The sequence below is a fragment of the Netta rufina genome (assembly GCF_964035555.1).
Source record: "Netta rufina genome assembly, chromosome: 27".
Classification (NCBI taxonomy): domain Eukaryota; kingdom Metazoa; phylum Chordata; class Aves; order Anseriformes; family Anatidae; genus Netta; species Netta rufina.
The window spans coordinates 2,127,318-2,149,745 of NC_140151.1; the positions used below are offsets into that span (position 1 = coordinate 2,127,318).

Below are 22,428 nucleotides of genomic sequence, written 5' to 3' on the forward strand. Positions count from 1 at the left end.
CCGCCCCCTCCGCCCCGTGCCGCCTCCCGTCCCCGCCCCCCCGCCTCCCGCCTCGGCCAATCGCCGCCCGCTGTGCCCCGAGCCCCGCCCCCTGCCGCGCTCTCCATTAGGTGGTTCGAAGGAGGCGGCAGCCAATCAGCGCGGGGCGGGCGGCGGTTAGGGGCGGTGGCCGGACATGGCGGCGGCTGAGCAGGGTGAGGGCCGGGGGCACTTCGGGCATCCTCGGGTATCTTCGGGAGCATTCGGGTATCTCCGGACACCTTCGGGGGTCCTCGGACACCTCTGGGGGCACCTTCGGGAGCCTTCGGGTATCTTCGGAGGCGTTCGGGCATCTCTGGGGCACCTTCGGGTGTCCTCGGGCATCCTCGGGGGCATTCGGGCACCTTCGGGGGTCCTCGGACACCTGTGGGGGCACCTTCGGGTATCTTCGGAGGCGTTCGGGCGCATTCGGACATCTCTGGGGCATCCTCGGGGGCGTTCGGGGATCTTCGGACACCTTCGGGGGTCCTCGGGCATCTCTGGGGCATCTTCGGGTACCCTCGGGGATCTTCGGGCGCCTTCGGGTCCCGGGGCGGCTGCTGGGCATGGGGGGGGTCCCCATGGGGCAGGGACCCCCCTACCCAGGGCACCGCAGCTGCGCTGGGGGTCCTGGGGCTCAGGGGGGTCCCCACAGATCTAGGGGCGGTGTTAGGGGGTTTTGGGGTGCTGGGGGTGCCCTCGGAGCCGTGGGGGGGTGCCTGGGGGCTGCCAGGTGGGGCCGTGCTGGGGGAGCCCCCAGGGTGTGGGGCTGGGGAGGGCTTCACCGGGGGGCCTTGGTGCCCACACCCCACAGCCTGTCCCCAAAAGTGGGGGGCTGGGGCTCATGGGGGGGCTCGGGGGACATTTAGGGGATGCACCGAGCAGTGATGGAAGGCGAGGGCTGGGGGGGGCACGGGGGGCTGGCAGAGGGGGTGGGGGCTGCCTGGCAAACCTAGGGAAACCCATAAACCCTTCCAAAGGAGCTCTGGTGCCTGCTGGTGGGCTGGGATCCCATGCTGGGAGGGGCTGGGGGGGTGTCTGGGGCACGGGGCAAAAAATGGGTGAGGGGTGCCCCGAGCGCTGGGGGCTGCGCCTGCTGTGTCTGCGTGGAGTCACAGAGTACCCCACGTTGGAGGGGACCTACAGGGATCATGGAGTCCAGCTCCTGGGTCCCCAAAAGACCATCCCAAAATCAGATAGTGTCTGGGAGCGGTGTCCAAACGCTTACTGAGCTCCAGCGGGCTTGGGGCTGTGACCCCTGCCCTGGGGTGCCCGCTCCAGCACCCAGCCCCCCTCTGGGTCCGGAACCTCCTGATCCCTAGCGTGAACTGTTCCCTCGGGCCCTAACCACCTCCTGATCCTTCCCTACCATCTCCTTGCAGACAAGCGCAGGAGGCAGCTCCAGGAGTACCTGGCAGCCAAAGGAAAGCTGAAACACCCAAGCACCAAGTAAGTCACGGCGTGCAGCCTGCTGGCCTCTGCCTCGTCGCTGCAGCAGCTCCCCGATGGGGACAGCCTCGTCTCCGGGCCACCACAGCCTGGGACAGCTCTGGTCCCGCAGCACCCCTGCTGTGCTCTCGCTTGGCAGCACAGCTGTGGTCTCAGCGCTGATATTCCTTGCTGGAAACATCTCCTCTGTGCGTCTTCTGAGCCTCCACCAAACCTTATTTTGGGTTTTGAGCATGGCTTCTTGCATCAAAGGCGCTGCTGGGTCTTGAAAAAGGGTCATCCGAGCTTGAGTGCCGCTTTTGGCAGCCTTCTGGGACAGGCCGGAGTTAGGAAGAGGCTTTTTTGGTGCACTTAAAAGCACACAAACAGTGAAGCTAGGCATGACCCTCAGACCTCTTAAGCGAGCTGCCTGGCCGGGCAGCCCCTTTGCTGCTGGGCTGTGCTGATGCGCTGCCACAAGCAGCCCCTTGCGAGGCCTCGCTCTGCAGAGCTTTTAACTGGAACTGCCGAGCAGTTGAGGCTCTGCTGCACTATTCCTCACGCTGTTGTTGGGAGCCATAAAACTTCCCCATGGGGAGAAGACAAAGGGAAGCAGCACCAGGGACCAGAAAGGGTGAACCAATCCCTGGTGCCAGGCTCTGAGAAACACCACAAGTAGAATATAAACCAAATTCATGATCTTAATGGCATAGCACGCAATTGGTGCAGAGCGGAGGGCAGTACCCGAGCTCTCCGGTTGCAGTGAGGTGTCTGCAGGGGTGTCAGCCTTGCCTGGCAGCTGGGCTGGGTTCCTGTGCTGGTTTTACTCAGGTGGGTGGCTGAGGTCCACCACAACTGCTCTCTCACTCCCCCTCCTCAAGAGGAACAGGGAGAAAATACCTTGAAAAGGGCTCAAGGGTTGAGATAAGGACAAGGAGATCACGCAGTAATTATTTTGATGAGCAAAACAGACTTGGCATAGGGAGATAGTAAGATTTATTACCTGTTACTACCAAGCTAGAGAAGTGAGAAACAAAGGAAAGAAAACAAAACCTTCCCCTGCATCCACCCTCTTCCACCTCCTCCTCCTGAGAGGCACAGGGGAACGGGGGAATGGGGGTTATGGTCAGTCTACAGCACTTCTTCTCTGCCGCTCCTTCTCGGTCACTCTCGTCCCCTGTGCTGTGGGGTCCCTCCCACGGGATGCAGTCCTTGATGAACTGATCCGGCGTGGGCTTCCCACAGGCAGCAGCTCTTCCAGAACTGCTCCAGATATGGGCCCGTACCACGGGGTCCATCCCTCAGGAGAAAGTCTGAAATCTGCTCTCACAGAGGCGCAAACAGCATCGTTTATTGGCTCAGCTCTGGCCAGCAGTGGCTTCCTCACCTAACGTGGGGCAGCTTCTAGCTCCTTCTCACAGAAACCACCCCTGCAGCCCCCCGCTACCAAACCCTTGCCACGTAAACCCACTGCAGGTCCCGAGCCAGCTGTGGGAGCAGAGGCTGGGAGAACCCTGCTGCTCCTTGCTGATAGCGGGCTCCTGTTTGCTGCCAGCGGGTGGGCTGCTGAGGGGCTCGCAGCGGGTGCTGGCGCGCTCCGAGGCGCCGCCGTGACGGCTGCACGGCCCCAGTGGGCTGGGGAAACGGGGGTCCCAGCTGGGCAAGGGGCGGCACGAGCTGTCCGAGCCCCTCGCATCCTGCCTGCCCGGCCCCTCGGCTGCAGGAAACGCTTTGATGGCTTTTCTTGGCGGCGGCGGTCGTGAGCTGTGTGACGGCCCCGGGTGTCAGCCTATTGTGCCGCTTTTCCGCTGCCGCACGGGAGAAAAAGAAACGTGACGTGGTGGCTTCCTTGGCAGCTTTTTGATTTCGAAAGGCTTCTCGTAAGCTCCGCTTGCTGAAACAACGGCAAGTGTTTCAGGTATTGAACCTCTGCTGAGAGAGCTGCTGGATACCCCGATAACTTGTTTGCCTTTCTGCAGGCCCTATTTAAATGACCGGATTAATCGCCTGGAGCCAGTCCTAAAACCAGTTTCTAAACCAGAACATGTAAGTAGAAGAGAAATCTTTTCAGTCTGGTTTTACGTCTCACGCTTGAAGCATGTCCAGGCAGAACAGGGTCCACAAACCAGGACAGCGAGTTCCTGACCCCAAACGAGCTGCAGCCAACGTGTTGCTAAACAGCTGGCAATAAGACAACTAATTATTTTGCAGAGGAACTCGGGCCGAGAGACTTGCCCTTCATCTGGGTGCTGGCGGGTGTTGTGTTGGCAGCCACTGTGATGCTGCTGTGCCCCCTGGGCTGGCAGGGCCGGGGTAGGAGCGAGCTGCTGGGGTTTGATCAAGCTGAGCCCTCCTCATCTTTTGGGCTTGGAGACCTCTGGGCCCTGCTGGTTTTGGGGCTTGAGTTTCACCTTGTCTCTCTCCAGGCTAACAGGAACAAGAGGGATGTTCTCCCAGACGTGGCGGTGGATGCTGAGAGGGGCAGCAAGCCCGTGTGGCGGGGGGGCCGTGCTGCCCCACAGAAGTTTCCAAGTACATCGTGGGGAGCAGCCGTGGTACATCCAAAGCAGCCGGGGAAGAGCACAAAGCTGTCCTCAGGGCTTGTACCAGGTGTCAACCCTTCTGCACCTCCCAGAGGGAGGCTCCCAGCTTCTGCCTCTGGTTCCCTAAACCCAGGAGGGACTGAGGAGACCGCGTGTGGTGGCCCCGCTCGTGGGGATCCTTGCTTGCTGACCGAGGGCCTGCAGGAACAGCTGGAGAGCAACAAAGAGAACTTCTCAGCACAAGCACCTACACACCTCGTGCAGAGCAGAGCTTTTCAGTCGGATGGAAACAGCGTCACGAACAAGAGGGCCTTGGCTCATAGGCAAACCTCAGGCACTGTGTCAAGGACAATTAATAGCTGCCAGGCTAAGAAAACACTGATTCAGGACAAATTCAGGAAGTCTCTGCCAAGCTCAAAGAGTGCATCTCAAAAACCAAGTGACAAAACCCAGCTGTTGCAACCCCCTCGGGCGCTTGCTGTTTCTACTAATTTGCTACACAAAAAAACAGCAGTAAAACATGAAAAAACGAGTACAGCAGGGCAACCTGTAGGAAAGCTACTTGGCACGCTGGTGGGGGGAAGCCTTCAGCACCACAGTAGGGCTCCCCAAGCGAAAAGATCTCCCCCGAAGCCTCCAGCCTCCAGCAGGCCCCAGGGGACCACAACCCTGGGGTCCACAAGGACCCCCAGCGTGAGGCTGGGCGCCGCGGTGTCGGGGCAAAGGCCCGTGGTTAAAGTTGGGGCAGAGAGGAAGGACGTGAAGGCGCCGCCCAGACACACGGCGTTGTCTCAAGCCAGAGCCACCATGGGCCGGTCTCACAGCCCCAGAGCTCCAGGGGCTGTGAGCAGGAGGGAGAGGCTGAACCCGGAGCCGCCGCAGGCACGCGGGGTGCACGCAGGGCGCGTCCCCAAGACCCAGACGGCCGAGGATCGGAGGTGAGTAGCGCCTCGGGCTGGCTCTGTCCTTGCCTCCAGGGGACAGCAGAGCACAGAGCTGCTGAGCCAGCTTCTACCTGTAGGGCCGGGCTCCCTCAGCCAGCTGCTGGGTGGTTTGGGGCTGCTCTGAGCTCCCCTTTTCCCCCCGGAGGTTTGGCAGTCCCCTGCCGTGCGTAACGCAGCCAGCAGCGAGTGGGTCGTAGTGGCTGGCAGGTGGAGCCTTGCTGGTTCGTGCAGCTGCTCTCCTGTTCAAAAATCTTCAAAACACACAAATTTGGGCGGGTTTGCCTTGCCCAGTCTGGCTCAGATGAGTTTTTAGGTTGGAGTTCCCACCGAGCAGCTGAATCTGGGTAGAGTGAGATCCAAGGGGAAGATGGGGAAGAGCTCAGCAAGTGCTGGTGGTCAGAAAGTGGGGGTAACAGCGATCCCTTGGTCCCTCAACAGGAGGCAACTGGAGCAGTGGTTGGCATCCAAAGGCAAGACCTACAAACGGCCACCTATGGTGCAGTCCAAAAAAAAGCCAGTGAGAGCGAAGCTGCCCATCTGTAGAGCTGTTGAGGAGGAAGAGAAAGCAGAGAAGCCCGAGCAGCTCCACTTGGACAAAATCAACAACCTGCTGACTGAGTGCCTGAAGCTCATCGAGGAGGTGTGGATGGGGAAGTGGCAGCTTTCAGAGGCTTCTCTTCCCTTGGAGCATCCCAGGAGATGAGGGCCGCGTGCTCACATGGGTGTAGAGCGAGGATTCTTGCTTGTCTTGGGAAAAATACAAGTCCTAATGCTCCATTCACCCCTGGAGTTATGGGGATAGGCCAAAGGCATGCAGGGCGATGACAAGGACAACAGTGACACCCAGTAACATGGCCAACGTGTGTCCCTGTTGTCCTGCTACCGGTCTGCAGCAGGATTTCTGCAGCAGCAGCCCAGGCTGTGTGAGCCACCCTGAGACATGTCCCTGGTGGACATCACCCCTGGCAGTGCCACCTGCTAGCCCAGTGCCAGGGGCTAGTGGCTCTGCTACTGCCTGCACTGGCGAGCCTCTCCCTCAACATCCCCCTGCAGTGCTTATTTTACTGAGGGGGAAATGGAGGCAGAGAAATGGTCTGCCCAAGGTCATGCAAGAGACTTGTAAAAAGCAAAATCCGGGCTCAGACCCTGCCTCTTTTGCCCAGGAGCGCTGGCCCTGAGGGGTGGCCCCGTTCTTCACACCTTGTCCGTGTTTCGCAGGGTGTCCAGTCGGAGGAGTTCTCTGCAATTCTGTCCCACGAGCCCCGAGCAGAGAAATGCGCCAAGTTCTGGATCTGCAAAGCGAAACTGCTCGCCCGGAGCGGCCCCTTTGACGTGGTGGAGCTGTACAAAGCCGCAATCTCAGCTGGTGCTACCGTGAGTAGGGAGCGCCGTGAGCGCTTCCCCTTGGCTCCCTGCAATCCCTGCCCTGTGCCAGCGGGTCACATCCAGACAAGGGGCAGATTTTGGGCTCGGATTCCAGAGGAGGGCTGGGAGGCCGAGTGCCCTGGGCTGTGGCTGGAAGCAGCACGATGGCAGCTCCGTGCCTGGGCGGTGTAACAGCAATTTCTGGTGGGATTTACCAGCTGGGCTGTGTCCACCCCGCAGCGTGCTCGCAGATCTGACTTAGGGCAGGGCACCGCTGCAGCCGTCAGCCTTTCCCTCCAGCACAGGGTGCAGCAGCAGCAACCTTTTCTCCCGTTCTCTTTGGACTATTCTTTGTTCCTGAGTCATGCCTGCCTTGACCTGTGTTTGGCTTTTCTTGCAGCCGCTCCAGGAGCTCAGAGATGTTGTCCTTGATATTCTGAAGACTTCAGGCCAGACGCCAGGAGGTAACACACGCACGGAGGGGCCGGCTGGCAGGCTGGGGCTCCCTGCTGCTGTGGGCAGGGAAGCAGCACGGTTTGCAGCCTGTGCCCGGTGTCCCTGTTGACTTTGATGGTGACGGAGCATTGTCAAAGTCCAGAATCCTGATTTCAGAAACGGGGCAGGAGCCCTCTGCCGGGGCCAGGCCTCAGCCCAGCAGGCCTCTAGCGAGGCGCCCTGGGCTGCGGGCAGAGCGCTGCGGTGCTGTGAGCCTGCTCCAGCTCTGCCCTCTCTACAACCGTGCTGCCCTTCTCCTCTCTCCTCTCAGGGGAAAATGCTGAGCAGCCCGTGCCCTGGGAGCCCACAGCGCCTTGCCTGGCAGAGAGGGAGCACACGGAATCGACTCCCAGCATGGCGGGGAGCTCCCTGCCCAGCCTGCCCATCTCCTCCATCAAACTGCAGGTGACATCCATACCCAGGTGAGCGGAGCTGCTCGCAGAGCTGGCAGCAAGCACCTTCTCCCCGTGCCAGTGCTCCTGCCTGCCGGGTTTACCTCCTGGCTCTTCTCCCCGCAGGGGAAGGGAGCTGCCAGAAGGCCAGGAGCTGAAATTCCTGACGCCGGTGCGGCGCTCGCTGCGGATAGAGAGGGCCGCGAGCTGCTACCCGGTGATGCTGAAGGACCACGACCCTGTCGTGTCATCCCTCAATGAAATCCTGGATGATGAAGAGGACACGCAGTACGTCTTCCGGAAAAACAAGGCTTTGCCGGAGGTGGCAGAGATGGAGATTTTGAAGTTGTAGCCCCAAAGTGCTCCCCGAGGGGCGCTGGCTGCCCCGTGCTTCTTGCTGTCATGCACTTACTTCACCCACTTCTCCTGTTGCCTCTCAGATGTAAATACGTAGGGGTGGCATGTAATTAGCCTTTTCCTCTGTTTTCAAATATTAAATATCTTGCAGCAGAGGTGCAGTGTGGCCTATGAGTAGTGCGTGAGGTCTGGGATGGGAGGCTTGGGCTCCTTGCCCTTGGGGCTGCCCGTGGCTCTGCTCCGATGCACGCCCTGGGTTTTGTGCTCTAGGACATCGCTGGGTCCCTGTGATGCTCCAGCACCCCCTGGTGCTTCAGGAAGTGGTGTCCCCAGGGCTTTGCTCCAGTGCCCTGCCTGGCTGACATCTCCCTGCCAGGAGGCACGCACAGACCCTGTCCTGGACAGCCAGAGCCACCCATGGTGGCACCAACAGTGCCAGACTTGTGCCATGCTCTAGCCCCCAGGAGAGGTTGGAGGTCCTGGGGTGCCTGAAGGATCGCAGCAGCTTGGGCACAGGCCCCCACGGATGCAGCCATCATACACAGGTGGTGGTCTGCCCCCTTTTGGGGGTCCTTGGGGGTTGCCAGGCCTGAGCTCTGTGCGTGGTGGGGCTGGGGGAGGCCAGGGGGTGCAGCTCAGGACCCTTCTGGCAGCACGGCCCCGTTTCCCTACTGTGAGAGGGGTGAAACAGTGCTGCTGCCATAAAGCACAGGGCAGAGCCCCAACCTTCGTCTTCCCATCTCACCGCAGCCACTGCTGGCTTCGCTCAGCATCTTTACTGGGAAGCCTCGATGGCTGAGGTGCCGTATCTGGAGGTCCTGGTGCAGGATGCGGCCCTGCTGGCAGCGAGGGGGCTGGCTCAGGGCTGCTGCCCCCTGCCCAGGGGCCTGCACACAGTCCCAGCTGCTGGATTAGGATTTGGGAGTCGTGCTTTGCTCCCATCTCTCAAGCTCTGGGGCAAAAGTTTTCCTCATAACTGATTTTATGTCTCTTCCACTCTATGACACCAATAAAGCTTAGCCAGGAGTTAAAGAACCTTTTATAAATAAAGGGTGAAAAGAGAAGAGAAAAGGGCACCGCTGTGCGGGGACAGGACGGGGCCACCGATCGTCCTGCAGGCGGCTTCGGTCCTCTGGGCTCACTGAGTGCCCTCGGGGGGCTGGCACCCACCAAATCGGCAGCCAGCGGTGCTGCTACGGGCTCAGGCCTCACCATCCTCTTCCTCCTCCTCCTCTTCCTCCCTGATGGAGTCCTGGGGGACCCCTGTGACCTGAGACAGAGGAGGGGGGCTCAGTGGGCACAGGACCCAACCATCACTGGGGTGCCGGCGCCGGGCCAGGACTTGCCCACCTCCACGGCGTCCACGGGGCCGTGCTCCACCGTCGACTCGTGGGCCATCTGCAGTGGAGAGAGGGGGCGGCGAGAGGGGCTGGCGCCCAGCACCCAACGGGCTGGGGTCCTCCAGAGCCCCCTCAAGGCAGGAAGGGAAACTGAGGCACGGCGTGGGGGCAGGAGCTGCATACCAGGACGGAGGGCGCCCGGAAGAGGTAGCTGAAGGGATAGTAGAGGAAGTTGATGAAGGAGGCGGCGTAGAGGTCCGCGTAGCGCATCAGCTGGTTGGCGAAGAGGGTCTGGCGCGAGCCGCAGCGGAAGAGGCTGCCCATCTTCCCGTAGCACATGTCCATCTCGTGCGTGACTTTCTGCGGGCACGGCAGGACGGTCAGGGCACCTGGTGCCCCGTGCTGGGGTGCTGGATGTGGGGGCACAAGCGGGGATGGGTCCCCGGGCGTCACCTGGATCCGACGCTTGATGGAGCTGATGTCCGGGCGCTCACTGCTGCCGCTGTCCAAGTGCCTGCAGCGGGAGCCAAGCCCTGAGCGGGGTCTCACAGCTCACCCGAGGGTCCTCCACGTGTCTCCTCCAGGTCCCTGCACCCCGTGGTGCCCCAGCCACAGCCCCCCCCGTGCCCACTCACTGGTACAGCTCCGCCAGGAAGAGGTCCAGGCTCCGCAGCTCCTCAAACAGCTCTGCAATAGCAAAGGGTCCAGCTCAGCACAGCCACCGGCCCCAGCACGGCCACCACAGGGTGCTGGGACACGTCCCGCCCTGCTCGGCTGTCCCCAGGTCTGCTTTTGTCACTGTTGGAGGTCCCAGGTTGGAGGGCTGCCCCAGCCAAGCCCTGCTCACCGCTCTTCTCCGTCCACACCTGCAGCTCGCGGGCCAGCTCGGGCACCACCAGGAAGGTGCGCCAGCCCTGCCGCTTCTTGGACTTGAGGATGTCCCCGAAGATGTGGTCCCCCATGTACAGGATGTCCTTGCCCTTCACGCCCAGCAGGTCACACACCACGTCCGAGGAGCCTGTGCCAGCCACACATCAGGGCACGGTGCTGCCGTGTCCCCGTGCCACCGCGCAGCCCGGCCGGGCACTCACCGCCGGAGTAGACGGCGCAGTGCTGGAGGGGGCCAGTGTATGTCCCGATGCGCAGCTTCCCCGTGTCCTGTGGGGAAAGAAGCCCCCTTGGTGGAGCTGTCACCTGCGCCGGAGCCACCAGGCTGTGCCCGTGCTGCGCAAGGTGTCAGGAGGGTGGCACGCAGCGGCCGGGTCCCCACCGTGTTGACTTGGCGCAGGACGGTGCCCTCGGCGAAGAAGAGCGGCTTGCGGGTGTCCACCACGATGAGGTCGAAGTAGGAGCGCCAGGGGCGCTGCGGGGTCTCGGCCTGCCAGGGAGCAGGGTATGGCATGGAGGGAGGGTGACAAGAGGGGGTCACGGATGGCGGGGGGGCTGCCAACAGCACCCCCAGCACGGCCTCACCTTGTCCCCGTCACTGAAGTCGAACAGGTAGGACATGATGGCCTGCAACGACAGCCGGGGGCACTGCCACCACACCGTCACGCAGGAGGGCAGCTGTGGGGTGGGGGGGCTGTGCTCCGTGCCCTCTCCCCCCAGGCGTGAGGGTGCTGCTACTCACGTCGGTGTAGTTGTAGTCGCTGTTGGTGGCCAGGAAGACCTTCCCCACTTCCTTCATGCGGCTCAGCAGCAGGGGCACGCGGGGCTGGCGAGGGCAGAGTCAGGGCACTGGGGGCCGGTGGGGGGCATGGGGGTCTGGTTTTGGGGTGGGGGGGCTCAGAGACACTCACATCTTTCACCACGTATTTCTCCAGGTTCTCCAGCGTCTTCTCCTTCAGGCAGCCCTGCAGAGGGGACGGGTGGTGCGAGCTCGGCATGGTGCCAGGATCCAGACATTTTTCGTCCCTCCCACCCCCCCCCTTCCAAAAAAACTTCTGGGGGTGAAGCCATGGCCATGGTGTCCCCCAAACCCTGTCCGTGGCACCCACCGAGAGATGGACTTGGTCCATGGCCTCGCGCACGTCCTGGAACATGCTGCGGAAGGACATGAAGAGGTTCCCGTGCTTGTACCCGGTGTCGCAGCTGCAATCGGGGGGGGAAATGGAGTGTGAAGGTGACAGGAGGCCCCCTGAGACCCCCTCCTCACCCAGACTGCCACTGGGGGGGGTGCCACGTCCTGTCCCCTCCCCTATTTCCCTCTTACTTGACGTATCTGGAGCAGTTGCTGAAGAAGTCCACGAGGCAGGCGTAGAGGTAGGTCTCTGCCAGGGAAAGCGGCCGTGAGTGGGGGCAGAGCCACAGGGAGGGCTCGGGGGGTGAGGGTGTGTGTGGGGGGGGTCACTCACCCGTGAGGTTGAAGAGGGTGTTGAGGATGTGGAAGCGCTTCATGTCGTCCCGCTGGATGAACTTGTTGGGGTAGTAGTGGAGGATTTCGGCCCTGGGGAGGGGGCACGGAGCCGCTGTGAGTGTGGGGAGCACCTGGCCGGATCCTGCCCCTCCAACCACAACCCAAAACCTCACCGCCTGCACCCCGAGGGACCCCTGCGACCCCCCCGAGCCCAGAACTCACCCCTTGAGGAAGCGGAAGCCGTGGGCGCAGACCAGCAGGTTCCCGTGCGAGTCCACCTTCAGCAGGTTCCCGTACAGGGCGTCGAACACCAGCCCCCTGCGGCACGGACCCCCGTGAGCATGGTGTGGGATGGACGGGGGGGTCCCGGTGCCCCTGCCACACGCGTGTCCCCCCTGATCCCGTCCCTAAAGCCTGCCGGCACTCACCGGGTGGGGAAGGTGGGGTCATACTTGTAGGCGAGGATCTCGTGGGGGTACCCGATGGAGACGAGGTGCTCCAGCAGCAGCTGGAAGGCCAGCTCCTCGTAGTCGGGGGACTTGTACACTGCAGCGGGCAGGGGGGTGGCGTGGGTGCGGGCTGGGGGCAGGGGGGCAGCACCCCGAAATCTGCCTACGTCCCCTCCCCACCGCCCCACGCACTGGCCAAGGTGTAGTCCATGTCGAAGCCGAAGCATTTGATCTTCTCCAGCGCCAGGCTGCGGTTCACGAAGATCCTGGGGGCGACCGGGGGTCAGCACTGGGGGGGTTTGGGGAGCAGCGGGGGGAGCGCAGACCCCCCACGGCAGGTGCCCGGGTCCCTTCCCCAGGCAAGGGGCCCCGCGGGGAGAGATCAGAGCAGAAAAAAGCGCTTTTCATCAGAAAAAAAGGGCTTTTCAGTAGAAAAAAGGGCTTTTCGTAGAAAAAAGGGCTTTTCAGCTGGAAACGGAGCCACGGTGGGCTGGGGGCGCAGGGCACGGAGCCTCCCCCGTTTGCTCAGGACGAGCGCAAGGGGACCCCGGCCTCACCGCCCCCTTTGCCCAAATTTGCCCATTTCCCCCCAAATTCTCCCCCCGCCCCTCCAGCACCCCCCCCCCCCCCCAACCCCCACCGGTGCTGGCAGTCCCTCCGCAGCGCCCGGGGGTCGCCCTGCCCCGGGCCCCTCTCTCCCTCGCTGCCCATCACCGCCGCCTCCGGTCGCCTCCGACCTCCGCCCGTTTTAACGGGGCCCCGCGCCCCGCCCCGGCCCCGCGATCCCAGCCCCGGCGGCCCCCGGTTCCCCCCCGGCCCCGAGGCAGCGGCGCCCTCCCACGGCCGCGGCCCCGACGGCGCCAGGAGGCTGCGGGCGGCCCGGTGCCCCCGGGCAATCATTAACCAAGGGTCAAGGCCCGGCCCCGCACCGCCCCCGGCCTCTCCCCCTCGGCCCTACACGAGGGAAGCGCCCCCCAAAATCCCAAGAACTGTGGGGCCAGCCCAGGAGGTTGGGAGTGGGGGGCAGGCCCCCAAGCCCCCCAGGGCTTGTGCCAGGCTTGGCCAGGAGCCCCACTGAAAGCAGTGACAATTTGGGGTCAGCCCCAGCTGTGGGGCCGTGATAAGCCTCCCCCATGTCCCGTGACAGCAGGGGCCATGTGGGGCTCTTATCTAGGGCCACAGGCCCCGATCACACCCAGGGTGTGGGGGGACAGCACTGGGAAATGGGGGGGAAAGCCAGGAGAACCCAAAGAACCCCCCCCAAAAAGAGAGGCGCAGCACTGGTGTACGAAGGATTTCTTTATTGAGTCCGAGGTAGCAGCAGTGAGCAGGGGCTGTGGTATTGGGGGGGGCCCAGGGCTGCCCCCCAGCCACAGGGGGACACGGGGCAGCGTCACCACTGCAGATGGAGGCAAAGCTGAGCACAGCGCAGCCTGCGGCCCCCAGCCTGGGGCAAGGACCAGCAGCACCAGTCCTCCTCCTCCTGGGGAGGAATCACTGCAACGGGATCCGAATTAAAGTCATGAGAAATAAAATAAAAAAAAAAAAAGTGTCCTCCCACGTCACTGCTAATCTAGACCTACAGAGCAGTGGGACAGCCATGCCTCGGGCAGGCACAGGCTCACAGCCGCACACCCCCTTCTAAAAACGTAGCGCCAAAACCATTAAAAAACAAAAGATACTTCAGTGACAACACTAGGCAGAAGGGAGGGGAGCCCTGTGGATGAGGACAGGCCTACGGCACGCCGGGAGGCGGCGGGGGAGCGCGCTCGGCTCCCTCACGGTCGGCAGCGGAAAGCAGGCACAGCGCGAGCGGCCCGGGGCAGCAGCAGGCGCCTCACACTCCCAGGACGGCGTACTTGAAGACAGCCATGATGGCAGCGCTGATGAGGCCCGAGATAGGCACGGTGACGAACCAGGCCATGAAGATGTTGCGGAAGAGATGCCAGTCCACCGCCTTCCTGGAGCGCAGCCAGCCCACGGAGACCACCGAGCCCACCTGCCAAGGAGACGGCCCCGTCTCAGCGCAGCCCTCGCCCGTGGGGCTGCCCCACACGCTGAGCCCCAGCGGGGAGACCTGGCACAAGCCCCTCGTTGCCACCAGCTCCCTCATCCCACAGGCTCACGGCTGTTTCGGGGGGTCAGCAGCAGCCTGTCCCCCATCAGCAACAGGATGCAGAAGAGACCGGGCTCATCCTTACCTTGCAGTGGGTGGTGCTGATGGGGAGGCCCACGTTGGAGGCGATCACCACGGTCAGGGCAGACGCCAGCTCGATGCTGAAGCCACTGTGGGCACAAAATGCGTGGGAATGCGGCACGGGGCTGGCACCAGGACCCCAGTGCCCCCCTGACCATGAGGATGATTTGGCCCCAGCCATAGCTGGGGGCTGCTCCCCCCATAGGGCCCAGGCAGATACCACACAGTGGGACCAGCTCCTTGCCTGGGACCAGCTCCTCCAGGGCAGGAGGTTGGAGCACAGCCCCTGCAGCAGGGGTCAGCAGGCAGGGAGGCATTACGGGGCCACAAGTGCCCCGGGTAAAGCACTGGAGGGGTGTGAGAAGAGCCCTTCTTGCCTCGCCCAGGGCTCTGGGAGCAGGACACGGTTCCAGCCCTGCCTTACCTTGACGGTGTGATGGGAGTCAGGTCCTTGCCCATCGTCTGGATGACTCTCCGTCCCCACACCCACAAACCGATGCAAATCCCTGCGCCGCCGTACAGCAGCAGCCAGATGGGAGTCGCCACTTTCGTAGCCACATCGCCCGTCTGGTAGACGAGGTAGAGCGCAACCAGAGGGCCGATGGCATTGCTGCAAGAGGAAGGCAACCCTTAGCTGGCATGTCAGCTGAGCAGGGCAGCGCCCGCCCCGCAGAGCCAGCAGAAGGGCTGAGCTGGCTGGCCAGCCCCACTGACCTGACATCATTGCCACCGTGAGCAAAAGAGCCAAAGCAGGCAGTGAGGATCTGCAGGAACTGGAAGAGGAGGGACACCTCGGGCTTGTCCTGGTCCTGCCATTCCTCCAGGGAGCTGCTGCTGCCCTTCCTGTTGCCGATGCCCATCTCCACCTGGGCAGCGTTCAGATCCACGTCGGCAGCGGGGTGCGTATCCGCCACCGCATTGCAGTAGCTGGTGTAGCTGTCCATGCGCACCCTCTTCTTGGTGTCAGCGGCGGGCCAGGTCAGCTTCTCCATCTCCTCGCCCCTGGGCTCACCCTCCCTGGCCCGAAAAGAGTCCAGGGGCATGCCGCAGATGGCCATGGTGTAGGACGTGTAACTGTTGTTGCGGCGCAGGGGCTTGTCCCCCGAGTCCCCCATGCAGTCCCCCATTTTGGCCAGGTGCAGTTTATGCAGCAGCTCTTTGTAGAGGCCGGAGTCCTTGTGCACGGTGTGGTACTGGTACTGCCCGCTGGAGCTCATCTGGTGGCTCACGGCCTGGTTGAACTGCACGAGGTTGCCGTTGGGCAGCTGCACGGCTCCTGCTGAGGGAAAAGGAGGGGAGTTAGTGCCCAGGGACCCACAGAACCCAGCACCCTCCCCACCAACCCCCCAGTGCTCACCACTATCAATGTTGGTCTCCTTCAGGTCGACGCTCGGGAGCCTCTCGCGCTCCGGGACCTCCTCCAAGTCCCCCAGGTTGAAGGACACCGTCCTCTCCTCCACAACCACCCGGTGCGGCACAGGCGACACCACCTCGGCTATGGGGCTCTTGGCATTGCCTGGACCATCGCCCAGAGGGGCCTTGGGCTCCTCGTGGTCTTCTTTCAGGCTGCTGTTCTTCTCCATCAGGGGGCTTTCAGAAGGACTCGATTTAATCTCTCCTGCCAAGAGAAGCAGATGCCATAAAGCCCCTGCCCTCTGCCAGATCCACACCCGCCCTGCCGCCCGCGAGGCCCATGGCCCTCAAGGCTAGGATTTATGGCAGACAAATTGGCTTCCACCTCCCCAGCACTGAACTTTGGTAGCTGCTCCCTCTCACCCCAATGCTCATCAGTCACACCTTGCCCATCGCTCAGCAGCCAGACTGTCACAAGCCAGCTCATCTCCTATTTTTAGCCCCTGCACACCCACACCGGGTGTGGTGAGCACCATTACGGGGATGTTGCTGGTTATTCCGAGGGCAGAGATTCCTCTTTCAACAAACAAGCCATGTTTTTCTCAGTCTGTGCCCCCTCCCTTGCTGCCAGCACCCCCGGGCAGTGCAGCACCTTTAGACAAGGGGAGCACCCAGACAGGGCCCTGCTTCTCTCCCGGGACCCCCTGAACTTCTCCATCCTCTCCCCACTGCCTGGGGCCTGGCTCCAGCTCCTGCCGCCGGGCTGCAAACCCAAACAGCCCAGCTTGCCAGGAGCAGCCTCCAGCTTCCCCGCACTGCTTGGTTTCCTGCTCCGAGGGGAGCCAAGCCGGTGCCTCACCAAGCCCAGGAAGCTGAGGCTGTTCCTGCTGGGAACTTGCAAACAGTGGTTGGAAACAGGAGCTCAGCCCATCCAGACACCTCCACCACAACTGCCACCCACCCTGGCACCAAGCCCCCAGCAGCCCCCAGCCCCACGCACAGCAGCTGAAGGCAGGGAGGAGCTGCGTGAAGCTCCGGCAGCTGGAAGGATTTCAAGGGCAGCCATAAAAATGTTAGTCACACCCCAGCTCCACCAGCCTGACAAGGACACTCGCTATCCCCTCACCTACATCCAACGAGGAAGCTGACTGCACGCAGAGCTCGTGTGCGAGACCCCGCACAGCTCCGAGCTGCCTGCGCTGTTAGAAGGGTGCCGGGACTGCTGTTTTGGATGCCTTTCAACAGACATTTCTGCCACGGGGAAAGGATTTCATAAGATTACACAGCTCTGACTTGCTATCTGCAGCTGCTGGGCCAAAGATTGATCACCAGGTATGCCCGGGATTAAAGGTTACGCCAGCTGACAGCCTCGCTGCCTCCTGCCTGAGCCACAGTGCCAAGAGCAGCTCAGGATTGCCCTGCCCAGCAGCTGCCAGGTAGCAGAACATTGCTCCCAGGGGGGGTTTTGGGGTCTCAGCAGCCCCCAGGTGGCAAGGAGCTCGCAGGGCCCAGCCCGTGGCTTGGTGAGATGCACCCGGTGACTCAGGGCTGGCAGAGCAGCTTAAGTGATAACTGCAGCTAAGGATCCCTGCTAATAACAGCCCTGGGGCTAATGAGGTCTCCCCGCTGCGAAAGGAAGTTTGTTAGTAAGCGCGCCCTCCCCCAAAGGATCACAAAGAGGCAGGTACTTACGTTCAATTTTCTTCTTCATTCTCGGACATACAAAGAACCAGACGACGAGAGCACAGACAACAGCACTCCCCGCCGAAATTAGGAGGATACCCCAGAGAGGAAGTTTGTCAAAGCCCAGCACTAGGAAATAAAACAACGGATCTTGAAAACCCCAGGGCCACAGCCCCCTCCGTGTACGACTTGGGTGTGCAGAGCAGCTCCACCTGCAACGCCCGGGCTGGCCGGCCCGCCAGCGAGCTTCCAATTTAATGGGAAATCCACTGCTGACCACACGGAAACCAGGAGCTTAGCACACGTGGAGCCCCACCAGGGTACAATCTCCCCCATCAAAAGCTAATCTCTTTCACATGCTCAGACACTTTCCCTCCTCCCTCCCGCAGCCAAACCCGATTAGCGCCCGGTGTGCATTCTGCTTGAGCAGCCCCAGGAATACTCGCGCCCGCCTCGCGCAGCCCCGTGTCCTGCCTTGCTGCAATGTCACAGAAAAACGCAGCCAGGCTGCTGCAGCAGGCAGTGAGTGCTGCCTCCCCTGGCACATCGGGCTGGGAAGCCGAGGGGGAGAGCAAAGGCAGGACCTCGGCTGCTCCCACCAGAGAGCCGGGCTGCCCCCAGCACCTCTCCCAAGGTGATTTCTCTGCTGAAACCTGCCGAGAGGCACCCAAGGTGTTAAGTGACCTAGTTCCAAGCGCCCCCACATGCAGCGTGACTTCCAGCAGGCGCTTACACCTCACAGTCTGCTGCAACCTGTCAGGAGACGGAGTGCTCGTGATGGCTCAGCTCCTGCATGTCCTGCTGCAGCCCTCACACCACCATAACGCACTCTGATAACCTCTGAGCCCCGGGCAGCCTCCAACCTTGGCTTGCCAAGGGCTATGAAGCCCACAGGGAGCAGCGTGAGGCTTCGCCCCACTCCTCCAGCCAGGCACTCGGGCTGAACATGAATCCACCTGGGGAGGCTGAGATGTGAACCAACCCAGAGCAGCACTGCTGCTCAGTGAGCTCGGTGCCTCTCAGCCTCCTCCTCTTCCTCACCCGTGCCCGCCGGGCTGGACACCGCACCAGGCACACCAAGGGGAGGGAGCTGATAGCCCTCGCAAGCCTTCCAGGCACTGTTTACAGAGAAAACCCTCAAAAGCCTCAAAAAGCACTGCCTCCTGTCAGCCTCCAGCGACCTCTTCCACTGTTCCACAACAGGAAACCCACTCAGACTGAAAACAGCTCACGCCGAGTTACTCTGACTGATGGAAGTTATGATTTGGTATTTTTCCCCCACCAGCCTGCCTTCGGGCTCTGCGGGTACGCCGCTCATTACGCCCGTGCCAAGCGGGCGGGCGACAGGGCTGTGCTTTTCCCGTCCTGCCCGGCTCTGTCCCCCCCCCTACACAACAGCCAAACAAACATTTCAATTTGGTGTTCCCAAAGGGCTTTCAAACTGCAGCGAACTCCTCTTCTCAGTACAGGTGCCAGCTGCAGTGCGCCAGCTCTTCTCGCCAGGAAGTCTCGGGGATAATTAGTTTATTCTTAGGGCCCAGGTGAACAGAGAGGCCACGGGCTCCACGCCCGGCCTCCAGCCCTGCTCCTAGCCTCACTACCGGATTGTGGGGAGCCCGAGGAGCCTCCCAGCAGCAGCTGGTACCTGAGGTTAGCACAGGTTAGAGAGAAGGAGAAGGGGAAGTCGCGTTATCTGCCAGTGCTGGGGAGTCTAAGGAGAAAGGTCTGTGGGGTTTAGTTTGGGCAGGCCTCTGGCTGGGAACTATCTAGTACAGAACTCAGCGCACGCTAGCCTGCCGCCTTCTGTAACCGGCACAGGCCAGCCGCCTTCTAGGAGAATTCAGCCCTGAAAAGCAAAAAGGGGTAAATCGTGCATTTAATGGAGGCTTTGTAAAGAATTCCAAAATTCAGGTTCAAGTATTCAGACGTGTACTTACAGGGCGCGCCGGTATACATGATGGAGAAGAGGTTGATCCCCACGGTACAGGCATAGAAGACAGGCAGAGCTCGCAAGCCGTTGGGGACGGGGTCTGCCTGCAAGACAAGGTGGGGAGCTGCAGGAACCCAGAGCCCAGCACCACCAGGGCCGTGCAGCACAGGAGTGGCCACCCCCAGCCACATCGTGAGACTCCCCAGGCCTTCAGCCCTGCAGCGTGCCCCCAGCCAGAACCAGGGGGCACCTCCAGGCCCCCGACACCCCCTGCAAACACACGCAAGCTCTTGCAGCCCTTCCTCCGGCTCCAACCGCACAGGATTTTTCACCTCACTGGGTGCTTTCAGACCAAACCATTTGTCAGTTTTGCCTCTCCAGCTGACCCAGGCTGCACAAGGAAGTCCACCACCCACAAGCAGCTTATTCGGCCTCATACCTGCGCAGAGAGGCCCTCGCCCCGGCAGCAGGAGCACTTAATCTCTACCGCTGCCCGGCAATCCAGGTCCCGTGCTGATGCAAGTGCACGCAGCGCTGCCGACCACGGCGAGGGGGCCGCAAGCAGCCGGTTCCGTGCCAGGGCCACTCGACAACAGGAAGCACGGGGGGCAAGCACGGCTCTCAAAGGCCAGTTATGCAAGGTTACTCCGACAGCAGTGACGCCGGATTGTTTTAGAAGGTTGCCAGGCAGAAAGCAGCAGCGATACGATCTTAACATCTCTCGAAGCAGAAGTAGTTAGATCCCAGCCCTAAACTCATTTAAGTCATTAAACTCAAATGCGCAGAACAAACTGATTACACAACAATGCTGGAGTTGGCTCCCCTGGACGGCTGGCTGAGTGTCCCTCACCAGCAGTGTCGCGTGCTTCACAGAGGTTTGTCACCTCCAAAAGGTGACATTAAAGCCACCACCTCCATTTGCAACATTTTGGGTGCCAATTTCCTTTTCCTGGACCTCCACACCCTTCAAACAGGGAAAGTTCGTTCTCAAGCCCCACCACAGAGCCTCTGGGTTCACCTGGAGCCTCGCAGCCCTGCCAGGAGGCTGCTGCTACCTGACCAAGTTTTAAGGCAGAGAAGAACCTGGAACAATTTGCCTGAGAAGCTTCAGCTGCAGGTTTCACCCCAGGCTTGGACTTTGGCTCCCAGGCCAGGCACTGCACCCACGGTGACCAAGAAGAGGACACCGGGGTTCCCTGAGCTCTGTGCTCAGGGCATGCTGCCCCAAATACAGCCCCTGAGCCCCCCAAAGTAGCTTTAGACCTGCTGCTCGCAGGTGGCTTGGGATGGAAACGCTGCTCCTACGTACGGGAAGCAGCAGTTCCTTTGTAGGCTAATGCCAGAGCAGATCACACAAGCTGAAGGAAGTGCAAATTGGCACGGCCACAAGTCATGCCTCCTGGCATACAGCAGCACCCAGAGAGGTGCAAGGACCCTGCCCGGCTTCAGAAAAATAAAACCAGCAGAAACTGCTCTGCTTCGCGGTGATACAGAACAGCCTGGAGGTGTGGGCTGCCCAGCCAGCCTCTCCTGGGGGAAAGCACACTTTCCACAGCACCAGGGACAATTCTGTCCCTTCCGGCTTCAAAACAAAGCCATCGCTGTCAGTCGTTGCCTTCATCTGCAGCACGGCTCACCCTCGCACCATGAGTCAAGGAAAATCCTGACAAGAAGCTCTGATGTTATCAATTCCAGGCTGCTTTGCTACTTGGAAGCCGCAGCTGGTTCTCCTCCAGCCAGGCAAGGGACACTGCCAGCCCAGATGTTTTGGAGGAGGTAAGTGAAGCCTCCTTATCTCCTGGGCTCCACTTCACAGAACAAGTGCAGCTCTCGTCTTCCCCTAGGTCCCTTCAGCTGCTCCTGGACCGGTGCCCACTCAAGGCTCACCACAAGCACACATCCAAACCCATGCACCTGCAGAACTTCTGATGCACATAAGCCAACCAGACCCACTAACGGGCACACTGGGAGCCCCCAGCAGCCCTAGGCTGTCACAACACACAGCTGGCCCATCCTTACCTTATGAAGAATGAACCTACGGACAAGGAAGAACAGGATAGCAGACATGATGCCAGACAGGAGGGGTGAGATGAACCAGGACATCACTAGGAGAGAAGAGGTGTGATTAGAACCACGCTGCTGGGAGGGGAAGCCCTGGACATGCAGGGTGGCAGCATGGGCTGGTGCTGCACGCAGAGGTGGTCGCGCTGTGTCTGGAGCCATCACCTCGCTGCACTCACCGATTTTTAGCAGCTCAGACCACTTGACACCTTCCTGCCCTTTGGCCACCAAGGAAAAGCCAATCGTTGCTCCGACGATACAATGGGTACCCGAAATGGGAAGCTTCAAGAACGAAGCCACAAGCTGCCACACGGCCGATCCTGCAGGGCGAGAACAAGGCTGGTAACGGAGCCACCGGCACGGGGCGGCACGGCACGGCGTGGCGCGCGGGCACTCACCGAACATGGCGCTGATGGAGCCGGCCATGAGCAGCTCCTGCGTGGCGTTGTACATCTCCACGTCGATCAGCCCCTTGCGGATGGTCTCGCTCACCTTGGCCCCCAGCAGGACGGAGCCCACCGTCTCGAAGATGCTGGCCAAGATGCACGCCTGGCGGAGCGTCACCACGCCCGAGCCCACCGCGGTCCCAAAGGAGTTGGCCACGTCGTTGGCACCCACGGAGAAGGCCAGCACGAAGGCGATGATGAAGCCCAGCACCAGCATCCAGAGGAAGCCGGTCAGCGCAGCCGGCACCGCGCCGCCGCTCTCCGCCAGCGCCGTGACACCGGTGGGGACCGAATCCATGGCTGCTGCCGGCGGTTTGGGGACGGGGTGGGGGTGGGCTCGGGGCCGGGATGTAAACAGAGCGTGAGGTACGGAGGTGCGACAATAAATAAGGTACAAAATTAAATAGGGCTGCGGGCGGGACGCGGGGCCGCTGCTATAGGGCGCGGGCGGCGACGGCGGCGGCTGCTGCGGGGCGGCCGGGGGCGGTCAGGGCCGGGCCGGGCTCCATGGCGAGGGCGGGCGGGGGGGCGGCCTCTTCATCCTGCGGACGGCGGGCGCTGAGCGGGCGGCACCGCGCGGACACAACGGCCGCTCCCATCCCCAAAAGCCCCGAAAAGCCCCAAAAAACCCCGAAACCAACCGGAATCGCCCCAAAACCCCTCCCAGGTGCCCCCCAGGTCCTCCCATACCCCTCCCAACCCCCCCCTCCGAGCCCCTCCCACGGCCGCCCTCCCCCGCCCCGCTCACCGACAGCGCCCAGGGGCCGGGACGGGGCCGGTTCCGGGAGCACCGGGACGCGGGCACCGGACGCGGGCTGGGAACGCGCTGAGCTCGGCCCGGCCCCTCCCGGGCTTTTATAGCCTACCTGACACGTGACCGCCGCCATCCCCCGCCCCGCCCCGTGACGTCCGGAGCCGCCCGGCGCTCCCATTCGCCCGCCGGCCGCCGGGAGGGCGGGGCCGAGCCGCTATTGGCTGCCGGCCGCTCAACGGCCGGGAGCTGCTCGGGGACCTCTTGGCGCGCCTCTCGGCGGGCAGCGCGCGCCGGCTCCACGTGGGCGCCGCCCGCTT

The 22,428-nt window shown here is 62.0% G+C and overlaps 3 protein-coding genes across 11 annotated transcripts; 1 reads left to right on the forward strand and 2 right to left on the reverse strand.

Moving 5' to 3' along the window:
• The first annotated feature begins 145 nt into the window (after positions 1-145).
• On the forward strand, positions 146-7,687 carry CKAP2L (cytoskeleton associated protein 2 like). The gene is made up of 9 exons (XM_084302271.1): positions 146-194; positions 1,401-1,467; positions 3,426-3,492; positions 3,873-4,927; positions 5,372-5,573; positions 6,152-6,307; positions 6,699-6,762; positions 7,065-7,215; positions 7,312-7,687. The coding sequence occupies exons 1-9, from the start codon at positions 176-178 to the stop codon at positions 7,535-7,537; spliced, it is 2,007 nt and encodes a 668-aa protein (XP_084158397.1). The 5' UTR covers positions 146-175; the 3' UTR covers positions 7,538-7,687.
• A 915-nt stretch (positions 7,688-8,602) lies between these two features.
• LOC311219185 (cytosolic purine 5'-nucleotidase-like) lies at positions 8,603-12,402 on the reverse strand. Of its 7 annotated transcripts, none has more exons than XM_084302219.1 (18): positions 12,328-12,402; positions 11,880-11,953; positions 11,667-11,784; positions 11,461-11,556; positions 11,237-11,328; positions 11,095-11,152; positions 10,880-10,973; positions 10,682-10,735; positions 10,513-10,596; positions 10,356-10,397; positions 10,153-10,260; positions 9,974-10,040; positions 9,749-9,900; positions 9,518-9,569; positions 9,336-9,396; positions 9,066-9,238; positions 8,893-8,940; positions 8,603-8,812 (listed from the first exon to the last, which is right to left on the reverse strand). In XM_084302219.1, exons 1-18 carry the CDS (start codon positions 12,396-12,398, stop codon positions 8,751-8,753), a joined length of 1,506 nt encoding a protein of 501 aa, XP_084158345.1. In that variant the 5' UTR covers positions 12,399-12,402; the 3' UTR covers positions 8,603-8,750. The 7 variants fall into 7 exon arrangements, 4 of the variants coding, with proteins under 4 accessions (XP_084158345.1, XP_084158344.1, XP_084158342.1 ...); XM_084302218.1 differs by having other exon boundaries at positions 9,066-9,242; positions 9,730-9,900; XM_084302216.1 differs by having other exon boundaries at positions 8,603-8,940.
• Positions 12,403-12,971: 569 nt separating this feature from the next.
• On the reverse strand, positions 12,972-22,205 carry SLC20A1 (solute carrier family 20 member 1). Of its 3 annotated transcripts, none has more exons than XM_084302241.1 (11): positions 22,106-22,205; positions 21,310-21,899; positions 21,091-21,231; positions 20,870-20,955; positions 18,858-18,954; positions 16,930-17,049; positions 15,242-15,502; positions 14,599-15,160; positions 14,309-14,494; positions 13,889-13,973; positions 12,972-13,686 (listed from the first exon to the last, which is right to left on the reverse strand). In XM_084302241.1, exons 2-11 carry the CDS (start codon positions 21,653-21,655, stop codon positions 13,525-13,527), a joined length of 2,046 nt encoding a protein of 681 aa, XP_084158367.1. In that variant the 5' UTR covers positions 21,656-21,899; positions 22,106-22,205; the 3' UTR covers positions 12,972-13,524. The 3 variants fall into 3 exon arrangements, with proteins under 3 accessions (XP_084158367.1, XP_084158365.1, XP_084158366.1); XM_084302239.1 differs by having other exon boundaries at positions 14,599-15,163; XM_084302240.1 differs by lacking the exon at positions 22,106-22,205 and having other exon boundaries at positions 14,599-15,163; positions 21,310-21,918.
• Positions 22,206-22,428: the final 223 nt, after the last annotated feature.